The sequence below is a fragment of the Falco rusticolus genome, chromosome 6 (genome assembly GCF_015220075.1).
Source record: "Falco rusticolus isolate bFalRus1 chromosome 6, bFalRus1.pri, whole genome shotgun sequence".
NCBI classification, from domain to species: domain Eukaryota; kingdom Metazoa; phylum Chordata; class Aves; order Falconiformes; family Falconidae; genus Falco; species Falco rusticolus.
In genome coordinates, this window is record NC_051192.1 from 34017497 (window position 1) to 34043449 (window position 25953).

Below are 25953 nucleotides of genomic sequence, written 5' to 3' on the forward strand. Positions count from 1 at the left end.
AGTCAAATTAACGGCTGTGAGTCGGGGCTTGTCTGTGCCATAAAATGGTTTGTCAGTACAATTATACCAGCAACCCCAAGACTACAGCAAAAATACAGTTAATATATGACTCCAACACAGCTGTGCCAGCAACTTTGCCTAAGTGTGTGAAATTCATACCAGTAAATTTTTCATTTACTAGTATAGTTCATGCAGTTTAGGGAAAAGTTTGACCTATACAGGGTGAAAGAACTCATTTAGTCAGTGTAAGGTATGACTCCAGCAAAAAGTTTTTCTTGTTGGTTCTCCAGTGTGATTATGCCCATGATGTCTGTGCTGTGTTGCTGATCTGGCAGATGTGGGAGAACAGATACCCTCCTCTTGGAGACAATCTTCTAATGGGTGTTCCCTGGGGCTGGGGTAACAGAGTTACAGGCCTGGAGGGAAGTTAATTAATAATTTAGTTAATATTTAATGGCAGTATGCCATCATGCTGATACTTCACCAGCAGGCTCTGTTCCCAGCTTTGCCACCCCACAAAACTACGTTTTAATCTGCCCTTTAGGGCAATGACAAGACCTGTGCATATAGGAAGAATATCTAGATAACCATGGTGGTTTGGTACTCTTCCCTGCCCTTAGGGTCTCTGAACCTGCAACTGCTTTGAGACAGGCTGTCTGAAGTCCTGCCTGTGTCAAAGCTAAGAACTGAATCATAGCTCTCAGAGCAGCACACAATTCATTTGCTCCCTCTTGACTCTTCCTTCCTTCAGTAATCACTATTGATTGCATCCTGGGAAAAAAGCTTCAGTTTGCACATTAGGGAAAAGTGAAAACACCAGGCAGTAGAAAAATTATCTAACGATGAAAATTGGCAAAGTAGGCGATACCTCCAAATCTGCATTGAAAAATACTTAAGAGGAGGGGAACTTTCAAAAGTGCTGAGAATATACAACTCCAGTCATGGATTTGGGTTCCTTACTCCAATATCCCTGAGGCTACAAAGTTTGCCTCAGCAGGAGGCAAGGGGAGCTATGAAAGGAACAGCTAGCTTAGAGGGTCAGTGGTATGAAAGCTCCAGTGAGATGTCTTAGAAAAACAGTACAAAAGGATTAATGAAGATGTGGTGGGTCAGAAAGGTTGGTTTTCATTTGTAGCACTGTCTCTAGCTTTCAGTCATGCAGGAATCTGTATCTCAGCACAGCCAAGGTAAAATAAAAAAAAAAAAGGAAAAGTTGCACCTCAATCTGTTTCATCCAAATACATTAAAAAAAAATGGTGCAAACCGAAAACAAAGCAAACTACTTTGTCCAAAAAAACCCACCTTAGCTGTTGAGTTTGTGACAAGAGGAAAACACAGCTGCGTATGTTTTTCATTCCCTACAGCATCTCTCTCTCTCGTCTACTTTTCCTTTTTTTGGCTCCCGTTTAATAAGCACACAGGCTTAGTCAGCTGAGACCATTGCTTTTCCAGCACTTGTGTGAAGTTCAAGCCCAGAAAGCAATGTCCTCAAAGAGCCTGACACCAGTAGTCGTTTTCAGCTCTCCAGGTGTCTGGACCATGTTGTTTCCGTCATTTTCCAGCCAGGAGGTTACAAGCAGCTCTCAGCACTGGAAACAGAAGCTGCCTTCTCTGGTTTTGCTGTTGGTATTTTTTTGATGTTGCTGCTTCTGCATGCTTCCATCTCATTTTGGTTTGCATGGATGTGGGGTAAGACATTATAGCAGCACCAGAGGTACTCCAGTTCATTGCAATGAACCTTCTCTCTCCTCTTTTTTTTCACAGCTAAGAAAAAGCACTATTTACATCTTTAATGTCTTCTAAAAGACTGTCAAACTGAGGGCTTTTCTCCTTCAAAAAAAAAAAAAATCCCCCCAAAACCAGCTCATGGCAGTAAAAGGAAAGAAACTTGTGTTGTTAAAAAGAAAGCCATACATTTTAAATGTTTTCAGGGTTTTTTCCTACTTTCTGTGAATCTTTAATGAAAGGTTAAAATATGTTAATGATAGTTGTTGCTATAGCAAGCTCCAGGCATCTGTAGTGAAGTCTTTTGTTTAATTGCTTATTGTTCTGGAGTGATGAGGTCATGTTAACATCATTGACCCTCTGGGCACATTTATTCTGTCAAAATTAACATAGCAATGACCTGAGGCAAATCTCTGTTCTTTCTCCCTTCTGCTTAGGGTGAGGACTTGCTCTTACTAGTATCTTCCTGGCATGCTTTGACCCTGGTTGTGGAAAGACTTTTTTGGGGTGTACTGGTGAACACTGCAAAAAATAAATACTGATTTTCTCAAAGTACACCTGACTGTTAAGGCTTACTTCTGTATTTCATGGAAACTATTTTTTCCCCTTAACGACTCCATTTAAAAGTAATTTGGATTAATAGACTTAATTTTGATAGGCCATATATAGTAAATAATTAAAAGTGGATATTCATAAATACCATACATGTCCTGACAAAGGGAGGGACCATGGGTGGGAAATAGTTGAGTGATGAATTCTTGAAGTAGAACTAACAAGATCAGATGTTAGGCTTTTTTTGGCACAGATGCAAGAGGCAACACATTTTTGTACATTATTTGCTTTTAAGTAAGCCTAAAACAGCTACTTGGTTATTTTTAATAGCCTCTTCAACGAGTTATGTAGCATACATGCTCAAAAGCTGATTAAGTTTCATCAATCATTTTACCTGGCAAGATATTTTATAGGGTTTTTGCCCACATTAAAGGTTAATTTCATGTACCCACATCAAATCCACATTTCTCAAAATGCTCACAAGTGCAAGCATAGAAGCTTGACAGAAGTTTTAAGTGCTAGATAAAAGCCATAATGGACGATTTCTAATGGCTGGGGAGACACCAGCAGGCTGAAGGAGCTATGTACTCCTTGGCTAGCTAATGATTTACGAGGGTGGATACCTCTGTCATCCACTGAGGATGATAATTTATGGTATTGCTTCATAATCCAAGACAGACAGTGATCTCCCTCAAGGTGGCAAAGGTCTGTCCTTTCATGTTTTGCTAGAGCCCTCAAAGACAACAACTAATAAGGTGAAACCTTGCCTTTACTAATAGGGAGTTTAAAAGGCAGGTGGATAAAGACTTAAGCGCACTGATGCCACAACAGTAAGTAGTAAAATTAGATGTAGATCCTCTAGGCTGGCATTGCTTCTTGAAACTAGGTTTTACCCTTAATGCCTATAGTCAAAAGGACTATTTTAATCAAGAGAGAGATTCATTCTCTCTTTATTGCAATAGAGCAAGTTCCCATCCTCCTTGGCAAGTGGATTGAGGAAGTAATGCATTATGTGAAACGCCCTACTTTGTTTCATTTTTCAGTTTTTTCTGTAACTTTTGAATTTCTGTGGCTGTGAGCGGGGGAGGAGATGGCTGCAGTGATACCACACACTGCTGTGGATGTCATGTTTCTGAGGAGTCTGAGCATTTCAGAAAAACACCACTTGTTTCAGATTCAGTGCCTGCTTAACTCAAATAGAAGTGTTGCACGCCATTTTAAAATAAATACAAAATGCATTTGAAAATAAAATACCACTTCATAATAGATTTTTTTTAAAAAATCTTTAAAACACAACATTTCAAGTTTTTCTGGGTTTTCAGGGGTTTCTCTTAACAAAAGAAGCAATTCAGCCAACTCAAGTGAAGTTCATAGAAGGTTCAGCTGTGAGTGAAAAGATCTGGGACTACACAGCTTCACTCAGATATAGAAAAAAAAAGTCTAATCTGTGTTTAGCTGGAAATGATGCTTGGAGCTTTTTAGAAGCAAAGGCCCTCTTCACCAGCACTTTAAGTGTCTGCAGACTGCCAGAGCAGAACCTCAAGGATTTAGTGAAAACACAGATAATTCCTGAAAGCTTTTTAAGAGACAAACCTTAGTCATGCACAACAAGGCATCCACTTCTAAAAAGAGGAAAAGAATTGCATTTAGAGTACTATAATTTGTTCCAGCACACTGGCACAAATCAGAAAAATTAGACAGGCTTTCAGAATACAAAGCCTTTCTCTGGGTTGCTGTGTGTTTTTGTAAGGATGACTGTTGGTCTAATCAAGGTTTTGTCTCTATCTGTAAACCTGAGCTTGCCTGTGAACTTTATCACCAGAACGATGATAGGTATGGCTTTGACAAAGGTGGCATCCCTAAGAGTGACAGGGGGTCACAGGCAGCAGCTCAGAGGTGCCCCTCCTGCACTATTCACAGAACACTTGGGGCAACAGCAGCAGCTCCCAGGAGACACCCTCCCTCATTTTGGGGAGTGAAGGTTACCGGCCAGTCTGAAAAATCACTCTGCCAGCCCTTGTTTGCATTCACAAGTGATCATAGGTCACACTCACCTTCTTCCTTCAGAGTGCATGCTTATTTCTAACAGTGGTGCCTTGAAATATTTTTGTTATGTTTTCAATTATGTGTTCATCCACATAGTTGTAGTCATGCTCTTCTTCCTCTTCCTTTTCTGCCTCACACTTTCCAAGTGCCTTGTTTGTTAGACCTGAGCAATTAGCAAAAAATAACTGTAAGGAAATGGAAGACTCTATCCTTGCTGTGAAAAAATATACAGTTCATACAGACAACCACAAAAGCAAAAAGCAAAGAAAGCAACATTCTTCTCACTGTTCTGATTTTCACAGAGATTTTAAATGACTTGCTCAAGTTCCTGAACTTGACTGCCCCCTGGCAGTCTCCAAACCCCACTTGTGTTCCTCCTGAGACTCTCCATGCCTGAGGTGTCTCTCCCTGAAAAACTGAGTAGGACTCATTTTTTTTCTGAAGTTGTGATCTTTTCCTTTACAGATTTTTAAAGGCCAGAAATAACCATTGTTAATCAAGCAGCTGTCTGGCCATACTAGTACAGAGGTTTATCATAAACTGATTTACCTACAAGCCCCCCCCTGCTACTTTTTAGGAATGAGTAAATTAGCAAGCTATTTCAACATCTAAGCATCAAAATGAAAAAAAAAACCCCAAACCCTAAAACCCAAACCTATGATGAGTTATTTAATGAAGATCTTACTCACACCTGTGGCCACTATCATGTTAATAAGCATTTTCAGGTTTGTAGTTAATTTGCAAGTTGGCTGTGTTTCATGTTAGTAAAAGTAAACTAATAAATAAAACAGGCACTGAAAGAATAAGCTAATCCTTGTGATTTGGCAAAGGAAATAATGTTTGTGTGCTCAGATTTGCTAATGCGGCTATAAAGTACAGGTTGCTCATGGATGGCATAGCTAGACTTTCTTCTTTACCAAACACATGCAAACAAAATGATACACTTCTAAGGAAGACACTCAAGGAGAAAGGAAACTAATGTCATCAGGCCAGACTAAATCACAGCTGTCCCCAGTCCCAAACCTGTGTAGGATTCCTTCCGAAATGTATATATTTACACTTCAATAAAGCATTAAGCAATGAATGGGACAAGCTGAACAATCCCAAGGGGATTCTGAACAATGAAATCAATGCAATTTGCTTCCCTGTTTGAAAAAAAATATCTATTAGTCTCAACACTGAATTACTGAATCAGATATGCCATCTCAGCCTGCTAAGAAAACAAGGTTTATGTCATCGTGCTGTCTATCCATCCATCTGTCAATCTGTCCAGTACTTTTAAAAGTTTTTTTGCCAGTTTCAGTTAGATTTGAAAAGGGGCAGAAGTCTCAACGTGGTTACAAAAGCGAGAGTTGAATTAGTTCCTCTACTGAAAGAAAAGCATGCAGAACACAGCTGTTATACACTCCATTTGGCAGCAGACAGCAGGATAAATCAGCATGTGCATATTGGCTGGCCACTCAACACACACGTAGCTCCAGACCTGCTCTTTTTTATTTGATAGGAGTGCCATAAGGAGAGTTTTGGTTATTATCAGGGAAAGGGAAGAGGAGCAGTAGGGGACAACAGACCTGAATACTTAAACCAAATTTCATTAATTCTGTGCTTCCTGGAACAATTTGTATAATTACATTTGCCTTTAGAGTGGAAGGGTAGTGCTCTGCAGACTAAAAATTTCCATTTATCTCACTTGTATTCTCGAGTGAGTAGGATTTTTTTTTTTTCCTTGGAATATACTTGCTGGTTTTGTACAAATTTCAAGGTCACAAACAGGTGTCGTAACTCTCCATTCTGCCCTCCTTCAAAATGTAGGCAACAGAACTAACCCAATCCATCAGGACCCTTGCTTGAAGGAAACCAGTGCTAGAAACCCTGGCTCACATACATACAAGGCTGCATACTTAAAGGCCCCTGGCCATGACCATAACACAGTTTTATAGTTGTCGTAAATAGTTCAGGATTTATGCTACATAAATTAACATTCAACCACATACTAACATTTAGTATTTATTTATGCCTAACTTGAAAACAATAGTTGTGAATTATGTGCAATAATATTGCGAACTAAACATGGTAGAACCACATCTTTATTTCTGCGTCACTTAAGCAAAAATGCACAGAGCTGAAGGCATATGCATAAGCCAAAGTGGTTTTATGAACAGTAGCATTCTCTTTGCTGTGGGCCTGGTTCTGATGCTCCTCAGTGTTAATGAGAACCAGTTCCTTAGGGAGTGCCACCGAAAACTATTCAGTGATAGCACAATCAGGGTCCATAAAACTAATGGACTGTTCCTTGAGCTGGTATCCATCAACCATTCCTTCGCATGATGATGTAGCATATCTTTAAAAACTGTTAAGTGCCACAATCAAAATATTTCATATGCACTGTAGGGTTACAAATTAATGTATGGGTAATGTTTGTCTCCCTCTGCAATCTACTAAGACATTGTTGGGAAATGTTTAATCTTAAATTTGAGACAGACATCTGTTGACCTCTTTCACTGTCCTTTTTTTTAAAAAAAATCTTCTTTGACACTTCTTTTCCAGTCTATCTTGCTGGGTTTATTAAATTCTTAGAGACAATGAATTCTGCTGTTGCACTACTCCTTTTTGTAAAATAAATCCTCAGTGTATTAACAGCTCTTCCAGATGAGAAATGGTTGCCACAAGTTTTAAGCAATCACATATTTCAGGCCCCATCATACCTTCCTGCAAGGGGGCAAGAAGAAAGGCTCAGGGCACCGCTACGCACCCCCCAGGCTCCCAGGTGCGGCTCTGCACAGGGCTGGTGGGGCAGAGCTGCCAGAGAGCAAGAGAGGTGACTCATTTGAAGTTCCCTTTAATTACCCTAAATATACCACTGTAATGCCTCCTCCTTACAACCACTTCCACAAACTCCTGCCTGGATCCTCTGCATATTACTGCAATTAGAATCAGTCACACCTAATAAGCGAGCAAAATATGTAAAGATTCAGAGCTATGCTTTCTTTCCCCTGCCATGCAACAAGTTAGAGTTTGGTTAAGAACAAAGCTGGCTGAAAATGTTTTAATATCATTTACTAAAGTGTACTGTCTGTCCTATGAAATGATGTGATCTCCACATTTTAAATAATTTTCTTCTCTTTTTTTAAACTTATCTCTGGAGATGTGTCAGTGAAGAGTAAGTTTTCTGTTCACAGCCCAAAAAAGTCCATTTTTTTTTTTTAAAGATAGTTACAGGACCATAGAGGCCAAAGGTTCTAATAATAGTTTTGCCCTAATCAAAGACCGAGATAAAGTGTGGAAGCTGGAGAGTTTTCATACATGCATACAGTAAAGGATTCCTAATTCATATTGCTTATCCCTATGCATCTAATTCAGAACACTAATATGAAAGCCCTGTGATGTCACCAAAGAATAAACAGGGTTTTTTTCCAAAAATAATTCAGAATTCTACGTTTTGCTTTAATTTTTTGGGGGTATTATGTTTAATTCATTTTAATATTTGGTTTAGAGCACAGCCCTGTAACCAAATGTGTTGCCCTAACTGATGGGACAGCAAGCTACAACACAGGGGTGGAAATTTCTTAAAGCATCCCCCTTGCCAAATTTTGTAGACATTATACATGCATCCTAAATTGCAGTCAGAAGGCCCACTCCTTTTTTTATTTCTCCAGCCCACTAGCCTGCTAAATCAAGTGCCTGAAGTCAGAATATATAAATATCTTCCTTAAAATGTCCTGACATTAATAAACAAAATCAACATAAACACTTTTATTGCAGATTGTAACAATTCCAGAAACCTAAGCCATAAGCAACAAGATTAGGTAATGTGTTAGAAACTGCACTTAAAACAAATTTCAAGGTTAAAGAAAAACCCATGCAGCAAATTTCTGATGAAACTTATTATCCTGCAGATATTGCTGCTGTTTCTACTGAATTCAAACTCAGTCAAATATAAGAAAATAAGATAATATTTTCAGTGGCCAATTCAGATTTAATTGCAACAGAGGAAAAAGGTTCAATTTCTTTAGAAACAAAGATAATAAATCCTATCTTTATTAACATGAACACTGTAAGGAAAGACAATAGAGGCTTTAAAAATGAAATAAAAACATGTTGTTTTTCTTTTCAGAACTATCTGGCCTTTGGTAAGAAATAGTAGTTGTCTCTGTAACCGGTTTTTTTGAAAGCACAGATTCAACAACCTTATTAGGAATTTGAAACAGGTTTGTGCTTTGGAGGGTGGCTTAACATTCATCAGTGGAAGTTTAAAGATTAGTCAGTGAATGGTGCATTTCCTCCCACTCAAAACCCACAGGAGTGTGTCTGTGTTATTAGTCTTGACATATTTTCTAATCCGTTATCTTGTGAATTAGCAGAGCAGAGTATACTCTCTGGAACAGACAAGCTTGCTGCACGCAACAGTGGACTCATGGGGATCCCTTGGCTGGCCAGGAAGAACTGCTATATCATCTAATCCAATCTTCTGTATAATTCTGCAGTTATCTTTGAATTAAGCCAAATAATTCTGGACTATACTAACACACATCTTTCAGAAAAACCTTTAGCTTTGATTTGGGTATGTCGGCATACAATCCATCACTGTTCTTTGGTCTAGGTCAAATCTGCCTGGGTCAAACTCACACTATACTCAAATTTAGACAGAGTTTATACAAGGATATAGTGCAAGGCAATTAAACATGAAGCAATTTCTTAGCCTTGCAAAGGAAGAAACATGATACGACCTTTTGATTTTCCACGTGTGTACTGAACAGAGTTTGTTTGAAACGCTCAGTAACAAAGTCTATTCTTTATCTCATCTGTGAGTAGTCTAAGTTTAGCAGTACGTAGGATGAACTTCAAATTAACTAATTGCAGCTTTCATGAGAAATGAGGCAGGAGATATGTGATCAATGAGCTTATAAATCAGAAACATGGCTAAGAGCTGGGATAGCTGGGAAGTTAGTGCTGTGAATCTTTGAAGGACCAGAGGCAGGCAAGCCCTCAGCAGCCCTAACACCATTTTTTCTCCAAAATACTCTAATACTCTTGGCCATACACCTAGGGCTACCTGCAAAGCACAGATCTCTAGCCATAAACTCAGGGAAACAGATGGGAAAAAACCAAGCCTGATGGATACCTGAAGTTTAAAAGAAATGCATCTACTGGAAGCAGGAAGAATTAGATCAGTAATCTACCATTGTGATTGATGTGTGGCTCTCAACCAGCAGAAAAGAAAACTCTACTTTCACAGAAGGGATACCACAACAAAGGTTAAGATCTTAATGGAATGAAGGCCAAAGGAAATAGAGCAAGAATAGCTAAGAGAAGATAATTTAAAACTTGAAAAAGTCCCTAGAGAAAGCTTTCTCCTCAATTAGAGTGTTTCAGAATTAAAAGCAAATGAAGAATTGGCTGAGAAAAATAGACTTGTGATAGAAAGTGAAAAAATAGCAAATGAAAATCAAGTGCTCCTGGAGATGCCGAAAAAGGTTTATCAAGGACATAAAAATAAGGCATAATGAGGTGGATAAAATATTGCTTCTGGCTTGGAATGAATAAAGGGAGAGAAGGCAAGCACACTCCAACTGGAGCAGATGAGACAGTCAGCAACATTGCCTTGTTTCACAGCAGTGCCAAAACATGTTCAGCAGAAGGTCCAAATCAAGAACAGTTGCAAGAAGTCCAAGTCTGTTTTCTAGTGTCCAGAACTGCAAACTGCATGAGTTAACAACAGTGTGAAGGAGAAGGCAGAAACTTTGCTGGTAGCACAGCTAACAGAGGCAGCCCTCTACCTAGGGACAGGTGAAGAGCCCACTGAGAACTTCTGAGTCAGGGTTTAGTGGACAGATCAACATGGGTGATGTTTTTGTGGGTGTCTGTTAAGAACACAGGGATTCATTAATGGCATGGGTGATGGGGCAGAGTGTACCCTCAATAAGTCTGCAAATGATACAAAACTGGGAGGAATGGCTGAGATAGTTGTGTTGCCATTCAGAGGGACCAGGACAGGCTCGAGGACTCGGCAGAGGAATGTTATGAAATTCAGTGAAAGAAAACACAAGGTCCTGCACTTGGAGAAGAATAATCCCACGCACTAGTACAGGCTGGGGCTGACTGCCTGGAAAGGAGCTTTGCAGATAAAAACATGGGGGTCCTGGTAAAGAAGTTGACCATGAGCCAGCAATGTGTCCTTGTGGTAAAGAAGTCCAGCAACCTCCTAGGCTTCATTAGGGAAGCTGGTGCCAGCAGAGATTCTTCCCCCTCTACTCAGCACTGGTGAGAGCACACCTAGAGTGCTGAGTCCACATCTGGGCTCCCCAGTACAAGAAGGACATGGACATTCTGGAATGAGTCCAGCATAGGGCCATGAAGGTGATCAAGGGACTGGAGCATCTGAAATAGAAGGGGAGGCTGAGAGGGCTGGGACTGTTCAGCCTGCTGAAGAGAAGGCTCAGGGAGGATCTTATCACTAGGTATAAGCTCCTGATGGGATGATGTGAAGAAGATGGAGCCAGACTCTTCTCAGTGGTGCCCAGTGACAAAAGAAACACAAGCAGGAGCAAATACTCTCACAGTAGGAAAATGGTTCCAACACAAAGAATGGAGAGACTGGGTGATGCCCCGATTCTGTTATTGAGCTGAAGCTTTAGTAACAGCAGCTGCAAACTTCTTTTCTCAGCCAAGGATCTCACTTCAGAAGCTACTGCACAGTTCCTGTAAAAGGCACAGGACGACACAGTATGACTCCACTTCTTGCTGCACAGAGTGGCTGTGTTTAGAAAATAATAATTGAAAAAACTTGGCTGTAAAACTATTATATGACTTTAACCCGTGTGGCTTTCCCTGTGTGTGAGGAGTCTAGATCCATTAAGTAAAGCACCTACACAGGCATTGACTCCTGTGCATGTGAGTGAACCAGTGCTCAGCATAAATTTTATGCCTGGGTTACTTCAGCAAGGGTACCTTAGTCATGTTTTCTTCAGGAGCATCCCCCCTGCTTCCTCTGCCTGCCTCACCCCACAGACAGTAACCCATGCAAGTGATCCAACTGATCCCTGTAGTGTGGACAGAGGTTTTCAAAGTCAGACCGCAGTGATTTGCTGGTAGTTCCCTTGGTACAAAAGAGTATAACACTAACCCATCTTCGTATTCTTTTTTTTTTTTCTTTTTTTTTTCTTTTTTCTGGGGTTTAAACAGAGGATACCATACTTTGTAGCTGCCAATATGGAAGCTTCACCATTTAACCCTATAAAATCTAATAAAATCATTAAACAGTGACAAAATGGAGCCTGCAGGGATATTTTTCAAAGCCACAAAATAACAAATTTGGAATTATCTTTCAAAGCAGCCAGATACCAAAATGCCTTTCAAAAACCAGTTCCCAAAGAATAATTTCCACAGCAATAAGGATTAGTGAATATTCAACATGCCACAGTAATTCTTCACTATAAACATTGTGTATGTTGCATTTGGAAGTTTCAATATGTATAGTTTCAAATAGGCAGTCCTTTTTAGGAGTCTCACACACTGAATGACAAGACAATAAAGGGAAACTTTATAGGATGTTCTTATATGGGTATCAGTTATCTGTTAACAAATGCTGTGAGGATGAGTATTTGTGCTTCAGTCTTCCAAATTTTCCAGTGTTGTAATTGATGTGATGTGTTCATATTTCAGATATAGCCCATGACTGACAGATTAATAAAATCAATTGAATTTTTTATATTAACTGCAAAGTCTTTTGGATTTGTCCTTTTATCATCTAGCTTCTCAGCTTCAGTATGTTTCATTTCTGAAAAAGGAAAAAACTTGAAAGATAAGTAGAAAAACTAACCAGCTATCAAAAATGCTTGGGGAATCCAAACAAATGGTGACTTTAAAAACAATTATCTGTCAAGTAATTTGCTCAATATTACTTTTTTCTTCAAAATACAAAAATCTGAGTTGACGACATCTTCATATCTTTAATGTAAATTGCTTGTTCATCGTTAAAACCTGTTGGAATCAGTGTTTTTTATAACAGATGATGTGTAAGCATCATCCTAAAGTAAAAGGGAAGCACATCTTTTCCACAAATCTGTTCCAAAAAACTACTGAATATTCATACTGCAATGTCAAACAAAGTTTAATACCACGCTGCTCTTGAGAGCTTGGGTGAATTTGCCTTAGGCACTTATGGAGGAAGAACAGAAATGTTCACTTTTCATCTCTTTTGATCAAGCCACAGATTCCAAGTGAAATCACACAAGATAATCCTGTATGTAAATTATTTATCAGGGCTGGGGTTAAGCTTTGTTATATTAATAACTCAAATCATAAGGCTTAACTGACCTTTAATCACACTGGTTTCCACTAATGTAGCTTTCCCAGTCATGTCCTTCTTATTCTCACGATGCACCAAATCATTTTGACAACTAAATTGTAATTCTGAAACATCGGCAGCTTGATTTGAGCACAATTTCTTGGTGGTGTCTACACCGAAATTCTGAAATTACATAGAAAAGCACATTGACTTTACATGTAAATTTTTACTCCAAACTGGATGCTTTCAGAAATGTAACACTCAAAAGCAACATTCTTTGGGTTACCTCTGTGCATTTTAACCACAAATCTTCTGTTTGACAAAGTCATTAATCATGTTTACCATAGTGCTTCTTTTTCAGGTAGGTACCTCACAAACCAACATGACCAGAAGGCACTCTAGGTGAAGAAATTACCTTTAAAACATGTCTCCAGTCTTTCTTTTCTTTTTCTTTTTCTGGGTATATGGAGTCATGCAAACACAAGGAGGGAGATTTATGTATCCCTTTTGGTCGATACAGATTTCTTTCCAATTAACTATTTTTATTGTATCAATTGTTCATTTAATGAGTTCTGCTACATATTACATCACAAATTCATATAAAGTCTGACATTTCAATTACATTTATCCAGTAGCATTCACAGCATAGTGAGTATAGTTAGATGATATGAACAGACAATTATGCAATAATTAACTATAGAGTTATTACATTGCAGAAAGTAAGTTATATGGCTGCAATACTTGCACCCCTTGAAATTCAGGGTTGATACATACATTTCCATAATTCTGTGGTTTTTTTTAATTCTGAGGTATTTATGTCATAATTACTTTCCATCAAATACATATTTTTCAACTGATAAATAAGAGTCAATTGAAGTGTCAAAAAGTATACCTTCAGTGAAGCTATATAGTAGCTGCAGTGCAGGTACAGTCCAATTACCATAATTATACCAGAAAGTATATATTTTAAAAAATAATCAGTATAGATTTTCCATTCAAAATCAAATGTAGATTTTCTTCAGCAATGACAAAGAACATCGTATTCAGAGAGAGGTCGTGTTGGTAAAACTGACAGTAGCTACGCAGTAATAGTGCCTGATCTTTTCAGAATCAACCCACAATTTGCAAAAGCACAGCACAAGCCCACATGTTATGAAAATCTGCCCCCTTTGAAAAAAGATCAGTGAGCAACAAGAAAGTCACTGGTAATTGAAATAGAAAATTTGAGAGAGTATGTTAAGAACAGATGAGGACGAAATCTGTAAAATGGATGGACAATTTTCCTCAGTGGGTGGGTCACAATGTGATGTAAGCAGAAGACCCTCATTTTTCAGTTAGAAGAATCTATGGTAGTTTTCTCTGTTTTCTGACATGAACACTGCAAGCTCGATCGCAGGGGTTGACTGAGTGTTCAATGCATGTTTGTGCAGTACAGGTTGTGCAATGCTGGCTAGCGCTCTTGATTGCAGAAAAGCCTCTGAGGTCAAGCAAAGCTTTAAGCAGTGATGTCATTCACAAAACCTCAGGGATTTGTACAAAAAGAAACACAGCTGACAAACATTTTGCAATGAGGGCAGAAATGTCAGAAGAAGTTCTTCACAGAAGAGAATTAAAATAACCCAATGGAAAAGGCACAGTTCAAACTAGGACGATACTCGGCTGGTGTGTTGTGGAATAGCTTCACTGAGGTTACAGGACCGTTTCCTTTCTTCCACCAGCTCAGCGTGGCCTTTCTTTCTTCTCCAGTTCTTTTCTCGATCATCTGCACCTAAACATGCCCCTGTGCACCACCTGTTTGTTGCCATTCTGGCCCGGTAATATGAACACACACTTTACAGATAGTTACTGAGAAATGTCCACTTCTGCTCAAGGAAAATACATGCTTAAATAACCATTTTTCAAAGCTGTCACTAAACTTGTCCTATCCTCAGTACCAGTCATACCTGTTTATCACAAATGAAAGGTCTTGGGAAGGGCAGGGAAGCATTATTATTCATAAGCAAATTCTTCCTGTCTCCAGGTTACGTGGCACACTTAGCACACAGAAAGCTTTTACTTAAAAGTCAGATTTCAGGTAACAAGGGAACCTTAATTTAAATGGTTGATATAAAAAAGTTTTTTTTTTAATATAATGAATTCTCTTATTTTCTGGTCAGTTTATTATTTAATATATTAATCATAGCAATCGATATAATGAACAAGCATGTTGAGATTGTTTATTTTGCATTGCCTTAACTAACTAAAACCAAGCCTTGGTATCAAAACAGAAAGATCCCCTCGTTATGAAGAAGGCAGCTGAAATTTGTGCTAATCTTAAGAGTCATCAGCAAAATCACACACTGTGATACAGTGGTTACCTGGGGCACCTTGCAAACAAATTAAAATATGCAGAACTCAAATATTTAAAACGAAACAGGATTACAGAAACTGAACTGTCACTTCACTATATGCTGAAATCTGGTATCACTTTAACATTCTTAATACCACTATCAATAACAATTATACTAGACACCAACAGAGATAAGATGCTTTGTTAAACTATATGAGTGAAGTCTTACAGCTGTCTTTCAAATAATTGGCAGGCTTAAGAGCATAGGGTTTCCATCTACATGGAGTCATTGTTCCACTAATTTAAAGACGTCAAGATATCAGCCATGGTTTTCAGTTAAGGCCACAACAAACGCTAATTCAGGTAAAAACTCATGATCTGAACTACAGTAATTTGTTATAACAGACTACTAATGAGAAAACCCCAAATCTCAGCATATGGAAAATCCAACCAACAGCTACAGGTGCATGAACTTGAAATTTTACCTCATGTCTAAGCATTGTCCATCACATCTCTAGGTTCACTTATTGGCCAGAAACAACTCAGAAGACCAAGCACAAAGCTGTAAGAGGTAAGGTAGCCTAAGTCTGCACAGTCCCTCTCAGGAAATAGCAGGAGTTACATCAAACAGGATGCAAAAAAGTGTGAGAGCTAAGGTGAGAAAAATCACTCTAGTAAGAACAGAAGTTTCAGCATTCTGCAGAAGTTTGAGTGAGTGCAGAGTTTATCGAAGATGCACGAACTGAAAACACTGCAGTAGCAAACTGAGTTTCAGAGTGAACGGTTTGAATTTATTTCCTTTGATTACCTGAAGAGCTTAATGCACTGCATTTGTGTGCATGTGTGCCTGAGCTCTCTTCTGCAAGCAAGGCTTCCTTCCCTCCATTTGTCGGCTCCAGAAGCAGTGAAATCCGACAGCAGTTTTTATTCTTACGAATGGCACTGCACAAATAGTAACGGTTTTCCTGTCTTCAGCCCCGGCTACACAAAACCTGTTCCAAAAGTGCCAACTACCCCTGCAATTTAAGTGTATGCTAGCTTCCCCTTCTCACAGTTCCAAGGTGCATTCTCCTCTGCCTTCAGAAATTTGGGTTATTAACAGTTGTCTCCCTGTGAATATTTCTTTCCTTTCTGTGTCTAATTGCTTTTGGAACTCATTTATATTTCTGTTATCAACATCATGTGTCAATGAGTTCTAGAGTTTACTTCTTCATTGTGTAAAATCTCCATCTCCTTTGGTGTTGTTTTTTTTTTTTTTTTTTTTTTTTTTTTTACTGCCCTACCTCAGAATTTCATGCTGCCGCTATAATTCCTCACAGTTAATTTTCTCCTTGCATTCCGGTTTTTACTCTTTTTGCTGAGTCACTTCTTCTTCAGGCTGAAGCGTTTCTGGTCTATTTAATCTTTCCTCTTACAGGATTCAAATAAGTAATCCATGATGCACCAGCTCTTGAAATTCTTGCTTCTTTGCAGGATAGAATCCAAAACTACTGAAGGCAGTCCATATACCACACGGACTTCAGACAGCAGCATTTGGTCACAACTACTCATTAAGCCAAAATAGCACAGGAGTTCTTACAATTAAAACAACCACCACCACTTCGGAGCTGCCCAGCAAAAGTAGCGTAACCTCTGAGATAGAACAGCAGAAAGAAGCTCTTAAAGAAGCGAGTAAAAAAAAAGACTGCTAAAAAAAAAAAAAAGAGAAGCTAATACATGTTTCATAATACACATTATTGTTTCAGTTGCTTTTCTTTTTTCTTTACTTTTTTTTTATTTAAGGAAAGAAAACTTCAACGGCATCTAGAACATTCAGAGTAAAGAAGGTGAAATAACATTTGTTTAAAGTACAGAAAAATGTGGGAGTAAATATGAAACCAAAAGCTGTCATAGTCTCTGAAAATGCTGTGAGAGATGTAGTGGCATAAACCAATCTGACAAAACTATGCTTTTGGAGACAGAAAGTCAAGCTGTTATATGATTACAAATTACTCTAGTGAAGAGGAGTACTCATTTGTCAGAGCAATCAGTGCTGGACATGGCACTACACCTTTGGAGTACATTTATTATGAGTCACCCATGCTAGTAGATACAGATCATAAACCTTTTACTGCAATCTTCGAAGACAGCTTGGAGTGGCACTCTTTGCTGCTTTCAGAAACCCAAGCCAAAGCTCTAGATACATATCTTTGCTTTGACATATACTGCACAGGTATATTTATCTGTAAAATGCTTAATTGCTGCATGCATCTTTCCACCAGAAAAAAGCCTGTATACATAGAATGAAAGTGTGATGAATGATTTTGCAGTCCAAACACACTTCACTGTTTCCAGACAAAAAAGGCAATTTATCCCCGCAAGTTACAGATGAAGATTCTTCAAGATATTCGCACAGCACTGTATCATGGGGAAGCCCAAACTGATATTCACACAGCACTGTATCATGGGGAAGCCCAAACTTCCCAAACAAAGCTGAATAAAGCTTTTAGCTTTTAATATTTTGAAGAATATTTTAAGGAAATTATGAGACAGGTAGAGATGGATATGTATCTGTCTAAGTGAGACAGTGTATTGTAGTTGCTGCTTTATAGAGAAAACTTCATGAGTTTCAGAGCAACCTATAGAATGACAACCTACCTATATAATTTTGTCCCAACCTTCCTTATACGTGCGTGCCTTTCTGCAGGGACAGTTTGGAACTGCAGCGAATCAGTGAAGAATCACAGGTTTTAATTTCTGTATTGTATCAATACAGAAGCAGGGTAAGTGCTATGACAATCAGAGCCACAGGCCACACCGAAACACAGATCTGAATTACTTTGGAGTCAGCAAAAGTAATGCTTTTGGAGTCAGTAAAAGTAAAATTTCTTTTACTACGTTCTGGGCTATGTCGGCCAGATTTAGACCGGTGTTAGTCAAAGCAGAATTTCACCCACTGTATGATTAGAAGTAGAAACGGGTACTTCCACCTAACAGATGGGGAACACAAATTTAAGTAATGGGAACACACACATGGAAACTGCTGACACCTCTCAGGAAATTTGCATCACTGTGGCAGAAAGTTAGGACTGATTCATTCCACTTGAAAGGAAACAATTACCTTTAGATTATTACTCATCGGTATCCCAGGATAGGCTTCTTGTATGATCTATGGGCAAGCCAACTTATCTTGCACGTCAGGGTGATTTTTGCAAGGGCACAGAATACCCACAGCTAAGGATACTGACAAGGGCCTATGATTTTGTAGTAAAGAATTTTAACGGTCTTCCCCATTGCGCTGATTCCCGTAGATGATACCAAGCCTTCATTTTCCACAGTCCATTGGAGTGTGGAAAAGTAGAAGAGCTAGTTAGAAGATGCTTCAGAAAGGCCATGGGCAATAAAGAGGATCCTCATTTAGCCTCATTAACATACCGGATGGGAGCACTTTGGAGAATTACTATTTGCCTGCAGAACTTTTCAGGTACTATAAACTACAGATGAATTATTTTTTGCCGAAGAAGGGGTCAAGGTTATATCATTTCAAAGACAGGAACAAAATCACATTAGCCTTTGCCTAAAAGGGACACGAAACATCTGATCAAATTAAGTTTTTTTGATCAAGGTTCAAACTCTTAACGGGTTCCCCCCTCACAAGGTACTTTCTGTACATGCCGCCAGTAAGACAATTAATTTGACTTTCGTCGTCATTAGTCTGGGATTTCTCAAGGGTTAAAAAGCAGATGGCTGTGTCATGAGAGAGTCGGGACAGATGGCAGGCAGACCCCACGGTAGGCTCATTCGTCGGGTTCAGATAACGTATTTAAAAAGCGGTATTTTCCCTGCGGTAGGGGCAGAATTAATTCATCCTTGTTCGGAGCCCGAGGAAGAGTATTTGGATTGAAGCTAGCGAGCCGCGCAGCAAGCCGTGCGCTAGCTACGGCCCTTTCCCCAACAGTGACAGCAAATGGCGGCCCCCGAGCACTCAGCGGCACGCGGGCGGCCCGGCCTTCTGCCCGACGGGCGCAAACGTCCCGGGGACACGGCGGGTGACCGAGCGCAGGCGGCGGCGGGAGCGGCCCGCGGGCGGGCGGCGGGGGCTCGGGCGGCGGGCGGCGCGCGGCTGCCGCTAGGGGGCTGCCTGCCCCGCCGGATGCGCCGTGCAGCCCGCGCGGCGGGGGCGGGGCGGGGGGCGGGAGCGGCGAGCGGGGGTCGCGCCTGCCGGGCCGCCCCTGCCCCCGCGCGTAACCAGCAGCGCAGCGAGCGCCGCGGTGGTGCCCGCGGCCGGGCCGAGGGCAGGTGCCCCGGGGCGGGCCTGCTGGCTTCTCGGGGCGGCTCTGCGGGGTGAAATGCTAGAATCTGCCGCGTGAGCGGCGTGAGGTTGACGTGGGGGACGTAGCAAACGGGGGGCAGAAGGGGGGCGGCCGCCGCGGTGACCTTTGAGGAGGGGCTGCCGTGCGGCCGCGGTTACGGGCTTTTCAATGCAATTTCATGGGGGCTTTGGGGAGGTAATGAAACGCAGCCACTGCACTGACTGTTCCCACAGTTCAGGTAAATCTTCTACAGCTGATGGAGACAAAACGGGCTGCCTTATGTTATCAATAAATACATGCAAGAATGTACTGCCATTACATTCAGCTAAAATTCTTTGCTTGCTCCAGAAATTCAGAGCCCCGAGCTTTTTGTTCTTAATCCAATGACTTTTGTGCACTTATTCACTGCTCACAGTACTCATTTAATCATTTCTTGTTGAATGAGATCTTTTTCTTTTCCAAAATCTGCCCCAGAATAATGCAGAGTACGTCTCAAGAGACTTTAAAATGAAGCTTTGCTACCAAAGGGTCTTTTATGTCAATGGGTAACCAGAGCTGTCAGCCTCTTTTCCCAGACATTTTTCTCCTGTTCCTGTGTGTACAAGCAAAAGAGAACAGAAAATGATGTTGGGCACCCCTGAGCGCCCTGGGACAAAACAATGCTGTATTAGCCAGCGCAAAATCACCAGGGTTACGCCTTCAGATATTGGTGTTGCAAATCAAAAAGGGTATTTTAAAATCTTTTTAGCAATAGTTCAAATGCAAAATACGGAACTGCACAGTGTCCTTCCAGCCCCATCTCTTCCCCGGGGAGCACTTGATCCCCAGAGCCTCAGAGCAGAGAACAGTTTTTTCATCTTCACTGTAATCTATATGAAGTTAGCATTACATTTATTTTTGCAGATATGCCTTTATCTTAAGGCCTGCCTTTTTCTGAGGACTTGGTCTTAAACAGCACTTTCTTTATTCAACACACTGTGCAGTGAAAGGTAAGTATTGTTTTCTGCATTTTACGAGCTGGCAAACTGAAATGTGCTCTTTTCCATGTAGCTTCAGGAAGTGGGTAGGAACCGGCGAGGTGCCCCCAGCTGTCACCTTTCCATGTACCCTGACTCCTCGCCACACTGCCTTCGCTGCCAGCCCACCCTGCTCGGTGACTGCAGTCATGCTCATGAGTGTGCAGCTACAGGAATTAGGCATGAGCTGTCTCACTTTGGGCAATGAAACACAGTTAGTAGCAACCTGTGAAAAGCCTGGTTTGCATGGTACTCACGGTGTGAGAAGGCAACCGCAAAAGGAAGCGAGAAGTGGACCCCGTTGTCTGAGGGAGAGTCTGATGCCTTAACCCCAAGGCAGGCTTTGCTCTTCTCCTGGGCTATTCACCCACTAAGCACCGAAGTTCTCAGGAGAAAAAAGGTGTACATCTGAAGATGTAAATTATTAAGATCTGCTTCTGTACTACAAACACACCTCACCACAACAAATGGAGGGGATTGTTTGTTCAAAGACTATGAAATGTTGCGTTTTCTGAAATCACCACTTAAGCAGAAGATGCGAATTCTTCTCATTTATCTTAATGGGACATTAACTGGAAATATAATTACAAGGGAGAGCTAATTATCTGCGGGTTTGCCAAACTGCAGATGGAATCTACTCAACAGAATGAAATCTGAATGTTGAAGCTGAATGTGAACATAAGTGCAGTTTACCGTGGGGAAAATTTGAATTGAAACCAAATGAAGAGAGGAACGAAATTTCCTGTAACTCCTGATGCAGAACCTCAAGCAAAGCACCCCTTGCTGCACCGTTCCCCTGGCTGTCCCTCACTCAGTCCTCAGGACTTCTCTGCCCCTAAAAAATGAAATAACTGCCACACTGTGTCAGGTCAAAATGCATCTCAGTCAGTCCTTTTTCTTCACCATTGCCCTAAGCAGACACCAAGGAAGAATAAGAACAGAGCAAGGCGATCTGCTACTTCTGAATACACTCTCAGCCTCTTACTATTTTCATCTTGTGGAATTTCCTGAGTTTGACGTGGTTTGCCTATTAGTGACCCTCAAAATGCCTCTCTTCCAAGTAGTTGTCCAGTGTCCCCTTGAACTCCTGGTCCACTCCCAGCCTTGTCCTGGCTCCCCTTGGTCTGACTGCATCCTGCCCCATTTCCTCTAATTGTGGTCCTGCAGAGAGGGGGGAGGGGGTGGGGGCAAGATGTTTAAAATGAATTGTTTTCAAGTTCTTACTGCTGTGCTGCCCTTCCTAGCATGAGTCTGCAAGTCCAGCTGCAGAGCTCACGCTGCGCTTCCTCTTACTGCATGACAGCAAACGCTCTGCGTGGCAGACAGCAGCCTCAGGAAAGCAGCAGGACACCGCATTGGTAGGAATTAAATACTTCAGACCAGATTCAGATCTCAGAAACCTGGTGTAAATCTGGAGTCACTCCCTGCAGTTTGGAAGCATTATTCTGGATTTACTCAGTCATGCCTGAGCTCAGCATCAGGCTTCTTGTTTTTCAAAATCATCTGGTTTCCAGGCCATAGTGGGGAATGTAACAGCAGGAGTAAAAGAAAAAATGGGTTATTTCATTAGTAAAATGCATTCCTGCTTTAACAGGTATTTCTGCAACGTTTGGATCCCGTCAAGAATTTTGCCTTCACACACACATATACACATATAAAAGTACACAGAGGTATGAGTGTATAAATATTTCAGCTTGCCCACTAGAAGCTGGTCTGTTTTGGCAGAAAGAAACTATTCTGCCCCATTTTTCACTTCCCTCTTTGTTCTTTTTCTCTGACATAATTTTGAACCTCTGACACTAAATTCACTCACAGCTGTGTTAAACTGCACACCAGTGGTTAGCAAAACTGGTCAAGTCACAGGGGGTTTTGGTTTGTTGGCAATACTGAAAAATGTCCTGGGGAGGAGCTGCATTCTTCCTCATCAGAAAGGATGTTTGCATCCAAGAACTTCTGGCAAACTGGGAAGTACCTACCTCCGAGAAAAGCTTCACTTCTAATTACAAGTACTTACAAAACTATTAAAAGTGGACTTCTTGGTCTGTTTCGGTTTGTTGGCCTTTTAGATTTTGAAATTCCTCAATTCAGTGCAGGGAACAAAAAATAAGGGTAGGGAAGGCATGCAAGGGCATTTGCTCCCCAGTAGCAAAATGAAACTGTTTAATACAATGCGCCCACTCCTGCCTCCTGCCTCCCACCCTGATCCATGCTCCCTCCTGGGCACTGGAGCAGGCTGAGGCTGCGGGAGGTCTGAGGTGTCTCCCTGAGTTCTCTCTACGGCAAATGGCAGACCCTGGTCACCAGCTCACTTCAGAGCCAGGCTATAGATTCAAACCATGAGCTGCCTCAATACCAAGCTGTGAGGATGACAGTTAAACGTCCTCCTCTGCTTATAACTGTTTTCCAGCACTTTTATTACATCGTTCCTTTTCTAGCTCCTCTCCAGAGAGCTGGGTTGGTAGGACAGACCTGACACTCTGGTGGTCTTCAGAGCTATGCCTCCGTGGCATTTATAAGGCCTTTAAAGCCCAATCAAAAGAAGACAGCTGAGAAGACAGGATCTGTACAAATCCCAACCTGTTATTTCTTGGCTTGCAGAAGTCATCTCAGTAAGCAATGTGGAAAACAGTGGTGGTGGTACTTCGCTCGTACACTAAGAAATATTGAGTAGCAGAAGAAGGTTCATATGACGTTGCCATTTCACATTGTATTGTGGAAGTCAAGGCCTGTAATGCATGTGCTCATATTTATACATAGTGGGTTAGTTCATAGGACAGATGGATATGCCATACCACAGGCTTCTTCCAACACAGCACCACTGTGCTTTGTTTCCTGTATCTTCTTCCTGGAGATTACGTGGCAATTTTCTTGCCTTGCGTGACTGTGATGGTATCCTTGACACGCATTTCTGTTGCTTCCAAAGGAACTGTTCTGGAGACAGTAGTTACTAATTTTCAATGTATTCAATTTATTTGGTATACTGTTAAAAATACGAGCATAAAAATGTACCTACCATCTGTACTGAAGAACTGTGGTTTAAGTTATAGCTAAAGTAAAATACAGGTAAACTAAAATTCTCCCAGTATTGCCTCTTAAAATTATACTGGCTTTTGCACTTAAACTGGAGATAAATCAGGTGACAAAGGATTAAGCCCAATCTAAATCAAAATTGTTTCACAACAAAGCACATAAAACAATGGAAAAACTATACAGGAGAGAAGAAAGAAGAAGTTAGGAAAGAAAAGTTTTTGCTTTTACACAATTCCTCAAAGTTGTTTCAACTGGAAATAGATCACATTTTTGTGAACGGGAATGCTCTTTTGTTAACCAAACATGCATACTATTCCATGTTTGGAACTGAACATTTCAAAAAGGGAGCGGAAAATGGACCTCCAAACTGCTCACCACCTCCTCCTCCCTCCATCCCCTGCAGATGCTACATATTAATTGTGTTGCACGATCAGCAAACAGCATGCCTAACAAGGAGACAGCACAGTGGCTTGTCAGAAGCACCACAGTCCCTCCCCGAGCTCATGGTGAAAAGCAAAGGCTGTGTGTGCTGTGAGGAGCTGCCAACATGGGACCTACAGCAAGCAGATCTCTTGAGGAGCTGCCAACATGGGACCTACAGCAAGCAGATCTCTTCAGCAAGTCTATGAGGACACAGGCCAGCAGCTCAAGTGGCCTGGCTAAAGCCGTGTGGCCATTTTGTAGCCTGTTACTCCAAGCTATCATACTACTGCTCTTGGAGAGGATCAGGGACCAATGTTTTAAGCTCTTGGAACTATTGGAACTGGGGTGTGGAAGCATCCGATCGTGAATGTTGGGCAATGACACCTCAAGCCTTCATAGCTACTGCTGAACCTCAGTTCAAACTCCCTCTGTGTTGCAGCACAAACTAGTAGACTGCAACAAGGCTTTACCATTGGTCAGATTCTACTGTCTGTGCTGTATCTCCTTCCTCCGAGGTCAGACCATCCTGCTCCTGCTCCTGCTCCTGCTCCACAGGCCACAACTGCATGTTATCAATGCTAATCACCCCACTGCCTTCATTCCTCTACACCTCTGCAGGACTGTGGAGGGGATCGGTAATGGTACAGTCTTTTGCAAGCAGGTAACAAGCCGTCTGAGGAGCTTTGAGCTGTAGCCAGCCTTCAGCATGGATCACTTCATTTGTCAAGACTGCCAGCCTCAAGATAGCATGCCCTGTGGTGAGACAGGGGAGGGTGCCCCTGGCTGGTCAGTGGAAACAGGTCAGCTCCTGCAGACCACCAAGGAAATTAAGGGAAGCTTGAAAATATAAACAGTGTGTCTTAATTGCTTTCATCTTTTGGATGTGTCACGCAGGGCGGGCAAGTACTCCCAGCTGTGACAAAAGGCCTGGGTGAGTTACATGGTGAATATATGGTCTGTGTTTAATGATCTTGTTAATGTTCTCACACATTCCGGGGGAAATACCAGTCATCAAGCCTACAGGAAGGACCAAAAGATCTCTTTCATTCTTGGTCCCTGGGGCAACCTCTTATGTTCTCAGTTCGTGGCGTTATCAGGACCCCCCTTGACTCCTGGTGAGCTCCTCTGGCACTGATGGTGAAGCTGACAAAAATGTGTTCAAATCAAGCATATTTCAGCAAACTGGTTACCACTGCCTGCTTTACAGGCACAGTCATGTTCCCAGTCACCTGTCTTGAGCATAGTTTCTTTGTAGCTCACCTATCCATGATGATGTTCTTATTACAGCTATGGAAGATTGAATGTGAACAGTCTGTTAAGTAAATATTGATGTTTTGCAAGTATAATTAAGACAATCATGTTTTTACAGGAGCAAGCACCTGTGGTTTAAGGTATTTAAATGTTTAGGTAATTTTTAGACCTTTATGACAGATTTTACCCTTATTCAGACAGCATGCTTGACAAATAAGTCTCCTTTCCTTTCACTGGTTATCTTTTTCTGATATAGGGCAATCTCTTTGTTATATAATAATACTTCAGCTATAGTAGTGGTTGGCTTGCTTGGGTTAAAAATAGGAGAATCAAGATTACAGTAATCTCACTGAAGGTTTTTTCTCACATCTGTTCATTGAGTGTAGTAGCTCAAAAGGAGAGCATGAAATTTCAGCTATGTTAAGTATGCATTTGTCTGAAAAACTAATGATACCATGACAGAACCTCAGTTGTTAGTTCTGCCGTTCTGCAGATGACACTAATGATTATGCAGCCCTGATAGTGGATGTTGCTGCTCCCCAGTACACATTCATTTATGTACAGAGTATGTCCAACTTCATGAAATATTGTCTGAACTTTGCATATAGTCTCAGTGTACTAAACCAGGCCTTTTAAATCACTTTAAGATTTTTCTGGAAGACCTATGTGCAGAAGATAGTCAAAATTATAAATATCTGCATTTCCTAACCAAAATAATGAATTAAATGATTCCCATACTACATTTACAAAGCCCAAGAAGACATCCACATTGGTGGGTATTTAAGCACTGTTGCAGTGGACCAATGCATTAAATAGCTGTTGGCATGGATAGTCCTGCTGTGTCCTGTGTCTAGGTATAGACACACAGCTGTTAAATTCTGAGCTGTCAGTGCAACTACATGCATCTTCAGAGGGCTTTGCCATGATGATCACAGATATATACCATATAGAAGATTCTTTGAGCAAATAAATAATTGTTTGGTAGACAATGCTTCAAACTAT

The 25953-nt window shown here is 40.9% G+C and overlaps 1 protein-coding gene across 1 annotated transcript in view; it reads right to left on the minus strand.

Annotated features, from left to right (window-relative positions):
* The window catches only part of THEMIS (thymocyte selection associated), an 84514-nt gene that overhangs the window by 2220 nt on the left and 56341 nt on the right, over nt 1–25953 (minus strand). The window contains exons 5-6 of the mRNA XM_037392992.1: nt 12640–12793; nt 4332–4486 (exon numbers count right to left, since the gene is read on the minus strand). Of these exons, the coding sequence (XP_037248889.1) occupies nt 4341–4486; nt 12640–12793 (300 nt within the window). The 3' untranslated portion in view covers nt 4332–4340. The remainder of the gene's footprint in view (nt 1–4331; nt 4487–12639; nt 12794–25953) is intronic.